The sequence below is a fragment of the Mercenaria mercenaria genome, chromosome 17 (genome assembly GCF_021730395.1).
Source record: "Mercenaria mercenaria strain notata chromosome 17, MADL_Memer_1, whole genome shotgun sequence".
Lineage (NCBI taxonomy): Eukaryota > Metazoa > Mollusca > Bivalvia > Venerida > Veneridae > Mercenaria > Mercenaria mercenaria.
In genome coordinates this window covers 71067177-71082188 of record NC_069377.1, presented here as the reverse complement: position 1 = coordinate 71082188, position 15012 = coordinate 71067177, and the positions used below count along the sequence as shown (strand labels likewise).

General features: G+C 34.9%; 1 protein-coding gene across 1 annotated transcript in view; it reads right to left on the bottom strand.

Moving 5' to 3' along the window:
* Nucleotides 1-596: 596 nt before the first annotated feature.
* Nucleotides 597-15012, bottom strand: part of LOC123536041 (coiled-coil domain-containing protein 91-like) — a 32871-nt gene continuing 18455 nt past the window's right edge. Inside the window, exons 7-13 of the mRNA XM_045318822.2 lie at nt 13821-14006; nt 12545-12637; nt 11490-11558; nt 10936-11022; nt 9681-9770; nt 7894-8007; nt 597-5757 (exon numbers count right to left, since the gene is read on the bottom strand). Coding sequence (XP_045174757.2) covers nt 5614-5757; nt 7894-8007; nt 9681-9770; nt 10936-11022; nt 11490-11558; nt 12545-12637; nt 13821-14006 — 783 coding nt within the window. The 3' untranslated portion in view covers nt 597-5613. The remainder of the gene's footprint in view (nt 5758-7893; nt 8008-9680; nt 9771-10935; nt 11023-11489; nt 11559-12544; nt 12638-13820; nt 14007-15012) is intronic.

Here is a 15012-nt window from a genome sequence, read left to right as displayed (position 1 = left end):
TACTGACACACCATACTGACACTCCCTACTGACACACCATACTGACACACCCTACTGACCCACCATACTGACATACCATACTGACACTCCATACTGACACTACCTACTGACACTACCTACTGACACACCATACTGACACTCCCTACTGACACACCATACTGACACTACCTACTCACACTCCTTACTGACACTCCCTACTGACACACCATACTGACACTCCCTACTGACACTCCATACTGACACTACCTACTGACACTCCCTACTGACACACCATACTGACACTCCCTACTGACACACCATACAGACACTCCCTACTGACACACCCTACTGACACTCCCTACTGACACTCCATACCGACACTCCATACTGACACTACCTACTGAAACTCCATACTGACACTACCTACAGACACTCCCTACTGACACTCCATACTGACACTCCATACTGACATTCCCTACCGACACACCATACTGACGCACCATACTGACACTACATACTGACACTCCCTACTGACACACCCTACTGACACTACCTACTGACCTAAGCTAGCACCTCAAAAAAATGAAAGTGAGTTTAGAAACCACAGAAACTAGGTATTTTTAGAAAATGTATTGCACATCTGAAACCTCCTTTCCTACAAAAATAATCTATTTATAATTCATACAAGAATTGTAGTTCAAACTACCTGCAATGAATGTATATAATCTTAAACAATAACAGAAGATGAGTGCTAAAACACATAATTATTACAAAGTAGTCAAAAATTTGCATATTTCTGTTAAAAAGAGAATTAACAAAAATACATATTGACAACCAAACCCCAAGCAAAAACAGATTAAAAAGCTGAAATTTTGTTTCATAATGCAGTAATGTACAACAATGTTTATTAACTGTATAGATATTATAACAAGAGAGCCATAATGGCCCTATATTGCTCACCTGTCATCATTGCACTTAAGGACAAGAAGGTCAAAAAATAATCAAGATCAAAAGAATCATGAGAAAATATAGTTGAAATTTAAGAGGTACAGATATGTCAAAATACACCTATAAATTAGAGGTACCATCCATGTTGTACCACAGGAAAGTGGTCTCGGTTTTTCCCTACGGCCAATAATAAAAAAGTTACTAAATAAGCTATTTAAAGTAACATTAAAGGGAAGTAATTAAAAAAAAATTATTGTAAGTGAACAAAAGAAGGTTCTGCCAAATAAAAACAAGAGCACTGCAATGCAACGCAAATGCAGAGCAATATACACACAAAACAAAGTCATATGACCTTTGACCCCCTAAGTGTGACCTTGACCTTGAAGTGAGCCATCCGAAACATGCGCTCTGCACATCGTTTCCATGAGGTGAACATTTCTGTCAGGTTTCTTTGAAATCCTTCAAGGGGTTCAAGAGTTACAGAGCGGAAGGGAAATTGCTAACCAACAGACAGACAGACGGACACCGGGGCGATAACATAATACATCCCTTTGGGCGTATAAAAAGGAATCGAGATCTTATGGTGATATAAGTTGTGTGCGAGTTTGGTTAAATTCAAATCATAAATGAAGCTGCTATTGTGCAGACAAGGTCAAAATAGCTAATTCTGGCCCTTTCAGGGGCCATAACTCTGGAACCCATACAGGGATCTAGCCAGTTCAAGACAGGAACCAAGATCTTATGGTGATACAAGTTGTGTGCAAGTTTGGTAAAAATCAAATCATAAATAAAGCTGCTATTGTGCAGACAAGGTCAAAATAGCTAATTTTGGCCCTTTCAGGGGCCATAACTCTGGAACCCATAATGGGATCTGGTCAGTTCAAGAAAGGAACCAAGATCTTATGGTGATACAAGTTGTGTGCAAGTTTGGTTAAAATAAAATCAGAAATGAAACCACTATCATGCAGACACGAAATTGTGGACGGACGGATGACAGACGAAGGGCAATCACAAAAGCTCACCCCGTCACTATGTGACAGGTGAGCTAAAAACTGAAGCAAAACATTAGCAAATAAGGTTTCCTCTTAAAATATTAGTAGTCACTAAGTGACACTTTTAAAGTTTTACAAAATTCACAACAGTTCATGTTAAACCACATTAAATAAAGTAAAAAAAGATTTGGAAAAATTCTGTATTAATCACCTGTCTCATTACAGCAGTCATTTATGACCATTTCCCTTGCCTGATCTATATCCACATACCGTAAAACTAGACAACTTTGTGGGCACCACATTTTCTGGTTTCAGTCAAAACGTCCATTTCATGGTAATATAAACTTTTGTAATTTGTCTTATCAACATAAAATGAATGGGAACTTTCCCTATTTGTTGGTATTTGATTTCATAGTTTAACTCAAACACAAAATCCATCAAAATTAGTTTCCCCACAAATAGTAATGACTTCACAATATTGGACTTTGTAGAAAAGAAATAAACTTTCCAATTCATTCTGATTTCTGAGTTTTCTAATAGAAATGTATGGCTAAGGCGGCTTATTAATTACCACTACATTTAACAAAAGGCCCAATTGGGCCTAAGTCGCTCACCAAAGATGGATCTTTAACTTTTGTCCTTGCAAGTTTAAAAACTGTTTCTACAGTTACGTTTTAGCAATTTTATTTTCCTATGAAAAATCATCTTTAGCATAATTGAAACCTTAACCATTCTTACCAAAAAAGATATGTATAAAGTAATTTTTGTCACATACTGAATCTCCCCACACATATTTGGTGTTTCTGGAAATTTTATCTAGTATTTTAAGGACAGTTACATTATTATAAATTTTCACCCTATGATCTACTGTTTTCATTGGTTCTTTTGAACAGACTGGCTGAGGTCTGCAAGGGATTTAAGCTGTAGAAATCATCTGTAATATATGACCATTTGGAACTTGCAAAGTATTCATTTCCCTGTTATTTATCAAACACAATATCAATGAAATATTTTCAAGGTGGAGCTTAAACAAATTCTGAGATTCTCCCATGTAATATAAAGTCTAAATACACTTCTACAAGGACCATCAAACAAAGAAATTTATCTTTGCTACTAAAAATTGTAGAATAATTCAAAACAGCCCATTTAGAAAGAATGCATTGGTTGATTTTAGGAATGTCTGTGATTAAAGGGACTAACCCACACATTTTAAGGATAAACTAATTTCTTGCAAAACTCTGAAATGACTTGTGGTACAAACTTATTGATAACATTTTTGCACAATGTTGTTATATATAGCAAAAAATATTGTGCAAAAGGTAGTAAACTGTTGCAATGCTTTTGAAATAATGCAGAAAATGTACATTCTTCTTGCATTTTTACCAATATCTGATTTTTATTTTCATCCACTTTATCATTTTTCAGTGTTATATACACATTCTATGCCAAACCTAGTGAAAATGAACATGTAAAAGAATTTCACCCAAACTGTGGGCAAGTAGCTTTAATATAAGATTATGTACTGCTTTACTAAAATTGCTACTTAAGCCTATAAAGAAAAAAAGCAAACTGTTCTAAGTTTTTATTATACATTTCTCCATTTATCAAACCTTATCAATGTTGGGTATCTCAAATGTATAATGCACAAGCTTGTAAAACCACTTACTTTAATTAGACATGTTAACACTACCCTATCCCCTTTAAATGTGGAAATAAAATTTCATAATCATGTTAAACCATACTGATCATTTAGCCTTGTTCCCTGGCTGAATGGTTATTTTGGAAGTAAAATTTAACTCTAAAATAGCACATTTTCAACTGATGATTGAACCAACCTGTCAGTCTAGAAACAGCCTGCTATAGTTACTTCCACAGTTAATGAAGAAAACTTATAATTGAGAAACACAGGGACAGAAACGTGTCACTGACTGATTTACTACACCTGCTGTGGCGAGATGTCACTGATCTATACAGGCAGAATTTTTCAGGTCAATCTGAGGCCATAACTATATGAGAAAGGAATTTACTCTCCCACACATGTTCATAAATGTTTGACCTGATCTTAACTATTTCACATTGATTATATATCATTAGACACTGCCTCATGAACGATAACAAGAAATTATTTAAGTAGTTCATTAGAAGAAGTTGTTTGAAGAGTTTTATACTTTGGCAGTTCCTGCAAGAGACCTTTTGAAAGAATCTGGGAGAGAATCAAAAACGGATGCTACAGACCAAGTTTGTTGAAGATCTATCAAGTGGTTCATGAGAAAAAGTCATTTCAATGTGTTTTTTTCTTCTATTTTTAGACCTGACAGCCACTCAAACGACTTAGTGGAATGAAAGAGGTCTATACAAGGATGCTACATACCAAATTGGGTGAAGAACCATCAAGTGGTTCATAAAAAATGTTGTTTAAAGGTTTTTCTATTTTAAGGTCTGGCAGCCCCTAAGAGGGGCCAAGTGAAACCATTTGAATAGAATTTAGACAGGATCATACAAGTATGCTACAGACCAACTTTGGTGAAGATCCATCATATGGTCCATTAGAAGAAGTTTTTAAAGGATTTTCTATTTCCAGCTCTGGTAGCCCATAAAAGGGGCAACACATAACCATTCTAATAAACTTGAAAGAGGTCCTTACAAGGTTAATAAAGACCAAGTTTAGAGAAGATCCATCTAGTGGTTCATGAGAAGAAGTCATTTTTAAGGTTTTTCTTTTATGCTCTGGCAGCACCTTTAAGGGGCCAAGCAGAACCATTTGAACATATTTACGAGAGAACCATACAAGGGTGCTTCAGACCAAGCTTGAAGAAGATCCATCTAGTGGTTCATGAGAAGAATTGTTTCTATTTTTTGCTCTGGCAGTCCCTAAAAAGGGTCAAGGGGAATCAACTGAAAAAGAAATGAAAGAGGGTAAAACAAGCATGCTACAAACCAAGTTTGATGAAGATCCACGAGAAGAAGTTGTGTAAAGGTTTTAGCTTTTGGGCCCCTAAAAGGTGCTAAGTGGAACCATATGAATAAACTTGGGAGAGGACCTTACAAGGATATTATAGACCAAGTTTGGTGAGATCCATCATGTGGTTCACAACAGATTGTATCTATTTTTAGCTTTGGTGACTCCTAAAAGGGACCAAGCTGAACCATTTGATCCAGTTTAATAGAGGTCCATGCCAGGATACTTCTGATGAAGATTGGTGTAATTCTGACCAGCAGCTTCAGAGGAGAAGATGTCTAAGTAAAAATGTTGACGCAGGACGACAGACACAGGATGACAGACAATGGACGCCAGACCGGCCAATGTTATGACTATGACAAATTTACAAAATAATAAAAATGGGTGTAATAATGTCATCTGTATCCTTTTATTATATAAGCACAGCTTGCTAATAGCCCGCATTTAATCCACTGATGGTACAACTTATCCCTTTAACATTTTGAAGCAAAATAAATGCATTCATAAATCTTGACCTATATTTACAGAAGTATTGAAAATATTATCATTTATTCATCCTGTCTCAAGTAACATTGGCTGCAGTATGGATTTACAAGTAGATGAGAAGTTACATCCTTCATTGATGCCACACCCATGACTGAAGCCACACCCTCCACTGAAGCCACACCTATCACATTACTAAAGTCACCCCTCCACTGAAATCACACCAATTACTGAATTCACAACCTTCAGTGATCATGACTGGTCTTTGCCTGTTTCTTTGTTCATATCTATATCAACACTGGAGTTATTGTCCATTAACAATGACAACTGGTGTCTTGCACTTTCCAGAAATAAATCCAAACTTGCCAACTGTCGCCTCTGTGTTGACCGGTCAGCCTGAAATTCAGCAGAGACAAAGCCTGTCATTTTACTACCACTCAAGATGGCTTACCTATGAAAGTGACATTGGTACATACAGAAAAATTCTTTCCTCTTTTCTGCTAACTAGAATATTGCAGCCCAAATGGCAACAATGTCAAGCCCATTATTTGTTGACACACCACCTGAATGACTTGAACATTTCAGCTAATTAAAACAAGTTTCATTTAAATACCTTGACCCAAACTAAAGTTATTTAATGTACACAATCGTCCATGTAAAAATCTTTACCAGGTAGAGATAGGTCAAAATACACCTATACATTTGATGTATCATCCATGTTGTACCACAGAAAAGTGATGTTGCTTTTTCTGTATGGCCAATAATAAAAAGTTACAAAATAAGCTATTAATAGGAACAACAAAGGAAAGTAATTCTAAAAAAAATCTAATTTCCACAAAAAAAAAATCAAAGTCCACAGAAAAATCCTAACCAGGTACAGATATGTCAAAATGCACCTAAAAATTTGAAGTACTTTTCATGTTGTACCTCAGAAAAGTGGTCTCAGTTTTTCCCTACGGCCAGTAATAAAAAAAAGATACAAATAAGCTATTTATAGTAATAACAAAGGGAAGTTATTCTTAAAACAAATTACAAGTCCACAACAAAAGGGATCTGGCAAATAAAAAAAGACTGATCAATGCATTTCAAACTTATGCCCTAATTAATGTCTTACATGACCTCTGACCCCTAAGTGTTACCTTGACCTTTGTGACAGGGGCCTAGGGTTTGCGCATGACACTCAGTCTCATTGAGGCAAACAATTTTGCCAAATAAAAATAAGATAGTTCAATGTGTCAAAGGTATGGCAAGGACAAGCTCTAAAATGACCTTTAAACCCTAAGTGTGACCTTGACATTTGAGGTAGGGACCTGGATTTTGCACATGACACTCTATCCAATGGAGGTGAACTAAACAGAAAAAAGATTACTCCATACTTTTCAAAGTTATGACCAGAACAAGCTCTAAAATGAACTCTGACTCTTAAGTGTGACCTTAACCTTTGAGATAGGAACCTGGGGTTTGCGCATGACACTCTGTCTCATTGAGTTAAATATACATGTCAAATATCGACAAAATTGCTCCATGCATGTCAAAGTTATGGCCCAGACAAGATCTGAAATGACCTATGACCTCCAAGTGTGACCTTGACCTTTGAGATATGAACCATGGGTTTGTGCCTGACACTCCATCCCATTGAGATAAACATTCTTGCTAAATATAAACAAGATTGCTCCATGCATGTCGAAGTTATGGCCCAGACATGATCTGAAATGACCTTTGATCTCCAAGTGTGACCTTGACCTTTGAGATAGGAACCTGGGGTTTAAGCATGGAACTCCGTCTCATTGAGATAAACATTCATGCCAAATATGAACAAGATTGCTCCATGCATGTCAAAGTCATCATCCGGACAAAAAAATCTGGATGGACGGACACACGCACACACTAACTAATGCACATACACCAGTCATTTGGATGACTATGTCTTCACTTCTGCAAGCGGGCTTGACAATAATTAGGTATATAACCAGTCTAGGTATATAACCAGTCTAGGTATATAACCAGTCTGGGTATATAGCCAGTCACAGTATGCAACCTTACCACTGGAAGTTTCTAAGTTGTACTATGAAGCAGGTTATCTGCCTGGTCTGTTACTATTTATATAGGTAGTAGCACCTTCATTATTTCAAGTATTTATTTCTGCAAACACAGTGTATAGTGAAACAGCAAAACCCTTGCAAAACCTGATTTTAACGTAACCTTGAATAATTATATTTGACAATCTTCAAGTAATAATATTCAGGTAGCATAATACACATCAGAAAACAGAAATATCACAAAATTTGAAACAATCCATTTATACAAGCAATATATTTTTCTCTTCAATATAATTAATGTTGCTGTTTTCATGAAGACAAATTCTGGTGCAAAAATGTTTTAATAGCAAAGATAAATTTTCGAGTATATATTTCTTATTTATAAACGGCTAAAGCATACATTTCATGATGGTACTCAGCCATTCATTGTTTCCTATCTAAAAAGTAACTCTGTGAGAAATAATCAAGACAAGCTAAGATCACCCATTATTACCTCCCTTTGTTGTTTGAGATACTGGTTCATGTCATCTTTGACACATTGAGCAGTTTCTTGCACAGATTCTTTTGAGTTTGTTCGCTCCTGTTTCAGAGCTTCATGTAACTGGTCCTGTCAAAATAAAACACACTGTATTCATAAAACTAAATAATTATGTTAATTAAATTCTATGTCATGAATCAGTAGTTTTTTTGGAAAATTAGTATAATAAAGGCCGAAGTGTAAATTTAATTTGACTTTCTTGCTGAATGTCTATAGTATCAACTTTTAGCTGGAAGTGCAAGTATATCTAGGATCTCACTGGAGAGCTATAATGTTGATAATTTGCTATTTGTTCATGGCACTTTGCAACTTTGTTCATGGCACTTTGCTACTTTTACTTGAACTATTTGTTCATGGCACTTTGCTACTTTTACTTGAAATATTTGTTCATGGCACTTAGCTACTTTCACTTTAAGATCTAAGGCAGAATGAGTGTATTCTCTTTTGTTTCTTTGATGGTAATTATAAATGTATTTCATGAAAGAAATTGAGAAAAACAAAATTTATACTTTATAATACAACTTCCATTAAGGAGGCCAAGACACTATCATGAAACATAATATACAACAAACTGAAGCAGTAAAAATTTTTTTAAGTGAGGTAGGGGGAGAGGGTGGGGTTGAGAGAGGGAGAGGGTGGGGGTAAGGTAGGGGGAGAGGGTGGGGGTGAGAGAGAGGGAGAAAATCCCAAATAACACTTATATGCCTAAAAATATGATGACCCTTAGTCAAATATTTTTTTACACACATGGGAAACAACATTTAGGCCCTTTATGCATTTTGTTCACTAAGTCATTTGCTACAACTCCAGTCTTACTGGGCAAAATCCCAACTGGAACACCAGCTCCATAATTGCCCATGATAAATAGCTTTCTGAGATATGCATGACACAAACTTTTAAGCCCTTCTTGGCCACAACTCTGCTATTACTCAAGGGGGTCCCAAACGAAACTACATATACCGAATAGTGATCCTATCAGGTTTCATGACTATAGGTCAAATACTTAACATAAATGCTGGACAGTCTGACATCAGGACAGACAGACGGACATCAGCAATTCTAAGCACCTCCATGAGAATTTTGGGAGGCAAACAGATGCATTTTCATTTCACTGTTATCCTAGACAAACATTTTGGACATTGTCAGAGAAGAGCCATGCAACATGAATCATGGCTAGGAAAAATTCTCATTTTTCAAAATCAATGTCTTGTTTTCATTGAATTCCTGTCTCTGAAGGCATTAATTAGCATTTTACAATCATGAAAATAATTATATGACAAGTAAAAATGCATACTCTTTGCACAAGCACAAAAGCAAAAATGAATACAATCACTGTGTAATTATTATAATTCTTATTAAAGGGAGACTAATCTTTGTGGATTTTATGGTATCATCTATTTAGAAGAATGAAAACATTCCATTCAATTTATAACTATAAACTTTGAAATATAGAAATTTATGTCCAAAAGAGATATTTAACAGCCATTCAGTACGTATTCCTCCGTCTTGTATTGGTCAAGAATGCAGGAAAAATTTTATTGCCGCCATGGCCCAGGTTCGACTCTTTATTTGGGAATGTTTTTCTTTTCTTGATTTGGCATTTCTAAAATAGTTTAGAAAAAAAAACTCATATTCTCAAGTTTATAATATGACCAAACTTCAATTTCTAAGAAAGATCATTTTAAGCCAACATCTGGAGGCTAGTGCCTCTAAGTTTTTTCAATATCTGTAACCTTGCTAACCTCATATTTCTCTTTCTGTTCCTTTAATGCTGTTTCCATCTCACTCCTTTGTTTTTCCATCTCACCTGCCAGATTATTCTTAAATGTTTCCTTAAAATTAAAAAAATCAGATAAGAGATTTCATGATTTGCACTTTGGCAAGAAAATGCAGAACAATTATCTCAACAGTTACAGTGCCATAATAAATCAATAGTTGCAGGACATTACATTAAAAGAGAACTACAAATATACATAGGAAATATTGAGCAAATTCAGGACTGCTGTATCATTACACAAAAAGTAAGTGTATATTTCTCAATGAAAATCTAATGATTTTTTTTATAACATACATATTATAAACATGATATAAATGTGTTCTCCAAAATCATGTCACTCACTAAATATGTAAAAATGTCTTTAGTTCTATTGTAACTTTACAGAGTTAAAGATTAGTTGTAAATAATTCTCTCTATGTATTATAAGTCAAAGACATTTCACAAATGTAGGGGTTATATAGTCATTTTCTAAAATAACAACTTGTTTCTGAATAAAACACATCACTTTGAATAAATTCTTGTAATCATATCTCTCCATTTGTAACTTCTTTTGATGCATTTTGTTCAGATACAGTTAAACCCTTATCATGCTGGACACGACTGTTTCTGCCTTTGCGACCACTGTAGATCTTGATCAGCCTGCACATCTGTGCAGGCTGATCAAGATCTGCACTGTTCGCCATTCAGTCAGAATCTTTTTGGTAAGCACCCCATTTAACAGTTAATGGTACTGTCCAAACTGAAAGATGGACAAGTTCATCATAGAAATTTAGCAGGGTAAGGGTTAAAACTGATAGCTTTATTTTACCAGGTAGCTTTCTATGCTTCCAAAATATTTTCTTATAACCAGTAACTCCTACCTTACTCAAAGGAAACATTGATTTCAACTTATGATTTAGTTTTAACAATACAGCTTCCACTTATTGAGTTAGAAATGGTTCAATTACTTTGAGTTACTAACCTTTAGCCTGCTATATTTCTAAAATGGACTGGTCTATCATTCAATTTAGGCAATACCATTTATTATTCTAAGGGGTGTTCACTGAAAATTTACTGACTGAATAGTGAACAGTGTAGACCATGATCAGCCTGCAAGGATTGGTCTGCACTGGTCGCAAAGGCAAAATCACTTGCTGCCAGCAGGCTAAAGTTCAAGGCTGCAATATAAGTAATTCTCCAATGACTGACATCTCAATTTTAAGCATTTTTGAAAATCTTACTTGTTCTGTTTCAAGCATTTCTTTAGCTTTCAGTTGCTCCTCCTCAATAACTTTCTCGATCTCTTTACTTGTTGCTTCCTGTTCTTTCTGTAAACAATAAATGCATTTAGAAAACTCTGCTTCAAGGACGATAATAATACAGTTATTTTTCAAAATCATACCTGAATTTAATTTTTGCTGCTTTCCGTTACTCTCTCATTGTTATAAAGCAATAAAATAATTCTGCGTAAAATTGTGTAGTTATTTAATATTTCACACAAAAAAAAACCAACAATAATTTTGTCTTTCACAAAAAGAGATAATAATCTCTCAATCACAAGTGCTTGGCCTTTGTAACAGTGTGCAGAATGTACTTTACCTAATGCATGTAAGACTTTAACTTGAAATCTACCAGTATTGACTAGTTCTCCACAAGTAAGTGTCAACTGCAAGCAATTCTGAGGTGGACCAATATTTTCAGACAAAATATTTCCTGTCAAATCATAACGGAGGAACTACCTCCTTTCCAACCTGATATTATATCATCACTTTCTTATAAATATATTGTAACAAACCTGTAATTCAACCTTGACCTTTTCCTCACATTTTATTCTTTCCTCTGCCAGCAAAGCATCAAACTCTTCCTGAAATATTAATTCAAACAGTTGTACTGCAAACACAAAACAGCATGTCAGGGAACTGAGAGGACAATACCTTCATGTATTTCAAAATCATGCATGTTCTACAAATATTCTTAGTCTAGATGCTTCTATACATGCTTCTGACAGTTATATGTATGTTGTTGTATAAAATAAGTATATTACACCAGTCATGATTATTTTGCCAAAATTCATTTAACAAGGTTAAACACACATCGACCAGGCTGAGAACTTATCCTTCCTACAAAGTTTGGTTGAAACGGAATATTCCATTTATGATAAGTAGTCAGGACAGGCTAGACTGACAGACAAACTGTCTTCTTGCACAATTTCATTAGATAAGAAACAAAGAGATAACGTACAAGATTTGGGGAAGTGCGTACCAACGAACAGATGGACTGACAACTGCAATTATATATTATGTGAAGGGGAGCGGTGGTCTAGTGGATAAGGTGTCGGCCGCTCAATCCAGGGGTCGTGGGTTCGAGCCCCACTGGGGTCACGACCATGACTTCTAATATGACACCAGTACTGGTTTTTCCAGGAAACGGACTCGAGAGTGGTTCAAATAAGCTTGAAGCTTTCATCACAATCGAGCTAAAACAAATTAGTATAGACTAATTATATATTATGTAAGTTTCCTCATTCTGAAAGTGTGGAGGGAGGTAGTCAACATTTGCAATACAGTATAATCTGTATTAATTCCAGAGAAGGAAAGGGACAGGACAAGGAACCAATGGGACAGTGATCCCTATATAGCTTCCAAACAAACTTTGGTCATGACATAATAAAACACCACACTTATAATTTTATAACTATATAGTGTACTTTTATCAAATTTAAAACTTAAATATTTGCAAAAGCAGGGTATAACTGAGCTTTACATTTTTTTCCTTTTTTATCAATGTGTGCACTATCACAACACAAAGAAGCCTTGACCTTTGCATAACAGACTTAAAACATCAGCTTACCTTCTGTCTGACTTTCATTTCCTCTACAGCCTTTCCTATTTTTTCTTCATTTTTCTTCCTTTCTTCCTCTTGTAAACTATCAAACTCTTCTTTCTGAAACAGTTGTAAATAATTTCAAAAGTTGATTAAAAACACTCAAGTTTTGAAGAAGTTAAATTCCCATGTTTCAAGACGTCTTAAGCGGTCAGTCAGTTGGTTGGTCATTCATTTACATTTAATTTATAATTATTAAGGTCCATCAGCTCTTTTAGGCAAAGTATAGCTTTTTGCTATGTAGAGTACGGACCACCAACATGTCACCTAGCATGTCATTAAAGAGAATTTCTGAAGCCATGAGGTGAAGATAATTTACCTATATGCTATATCCAGAGTATAAGCCAAAAAGTCCAGAAATTCTGAAGTCAAATAGGGTCACAGTTCATGGCTGATGAGACCTAATCTACAGTGACTCGAGATATACAAGGGCTGCAGGCAATAAAAGAGAAAGCAAGAAAGGCCTTTCATTGGACGTTAGGAAAAGTTTCCATACTGACATTAAGATATTTTCTTTTTAAAACGCTTTTTTCTCTGCACCCATTTAAAAAGATTATTCAATGTTCAAGTGTTAAAAAAGAGGTTTTTATGACACAGTCTGCAATTACAACAGTCCATCATGTGTCAGTCTAACAACAGTCTGTCATGGATCAGCCTATCATAATAACAATCCCACTGTCAGTCTACCATTACAACCGTATCTTGTAATTACTAGTTCCAGAAGAGTTTGTAAGTATTAAGAATATTACAAGGAATAAACATAATTTTATCAAAAATAACAATGAAAACTTCAACCTCAAGACTTTTGTGAGGCTTCAAAGATGACAGCCATTTAGGAGAAATATTTTCTTATTAGATTTGGCATATCTAAGCAGCACTTAAAACAATATTCCATAATTACTAGCACTCGGTCAGTTATGCTAGTCAAGTCTTTTAAATTTTCAATTTCTTTACATCAATTAACAAGAGAATCTAGTTTCATGCTACAATTATTTGATGTTAGTTAGTGAATGATATACTTGATAATTATAAATTTCATTGCTTCTGTGACTAGAAAATCTTTCAAGACTGGACTCTATGCTCAAAGATAATATAACTTATGTTTGGAGACGAGTCTCAGACTCCAGCATCTGATTGGCTGTTAATGACCTAACTTTTCAAACTGACCAATGGCAGAGCTGCATTCCGAGACTGACCTACAAGCTGGGTTTTATAACCTAGTAGCCTCATTCTCAATACCTACTTGGGATTTTAAAATCTCCCTCAATCTTTCAGTTTCTTCTTTCAGTCTCTGTGACAATCGTTGTTCATTGACTTCCTGTTGTTGTTGTATTGTAGAGTTTAAAAGGCATTTATATTCCTCTACAACAATACTTAAAGTTTCATGACCAGCTTGACGTAACTCTTCCAGTTGTTTTTCATGTTTGGACTGAAATGCAAATAACACTGTCTTACAAACAGGACTATCAGCTCAAATATAAGTAAGAATAATGGGTATTCAATAATGCTGGTTGATTGCAGCAAAAATCAAAATGCAATTAATGTGCACCAGTGTATTTGGGACATTACAAAAAGTATAAATACCTAGCACATTTATTATATAATACATAATTTTAAATGCTATTTCAAGAAATACTCAAACAGTGTAAAATTGTTTTTTGTCTGTTGTTGAAAAACATTAATTTGCAGAATTTACTTCATTTCATGATTTCTGTCAAATATTGTTAACACCATGAACACATAGAGAGATGTACTATTTCCTACTACCAATGAGCTGGCAAAACTTACAAAATTAATGAATATTTATTCCCGTTGAAGTAAGATATAATTATTTACACTTAGATCTCCTGATGTACATCACAACATACCTATCTGAAATGTAGGTTTGTTTATTTGTTTGTTTTGCTGCTTCTAGGTTGCTTTTCAAAAGCATTTCAATTATTTACGACAGTCTTCACAGCAAGTAACTGGCAACTCGTAACAGGGTCAGTTTTTATCAGTCTAAGGGAGAAAACTTAGATTTGGTAAGGGAGACAATTCTGTCAACCTTGTATCTGTTACCTGTCAAGAGTTACCTGACATATGATTTCAATGAAAAAATTGGTCAGTCAGCCATTTTAGTCATTGTTGTAAAGATGTGTTTTACTGTGGTCAAGAATTGTATTTCCAATGGTTTGTATTTGTCCTGTTGGTTTATAGTACAAGGAGTTAAATCTTTGTATTAGGTTCACTTTGAGTTTTGTGAATTTCATGATTGATTAAAAGTGAGTTTCAGAATGACATTTTTATTTCTCCTATCTTATTCACTGCTAACATTTAACTTTGCAGTATCAAGTAACAGTCACTGGTTTGAGTGAAGTGTGAGATTGTGCAGTTGCAGATCATTCATCCCATAGATAGTAAGTCACATGATGTGATATGTATTATGTGTAACT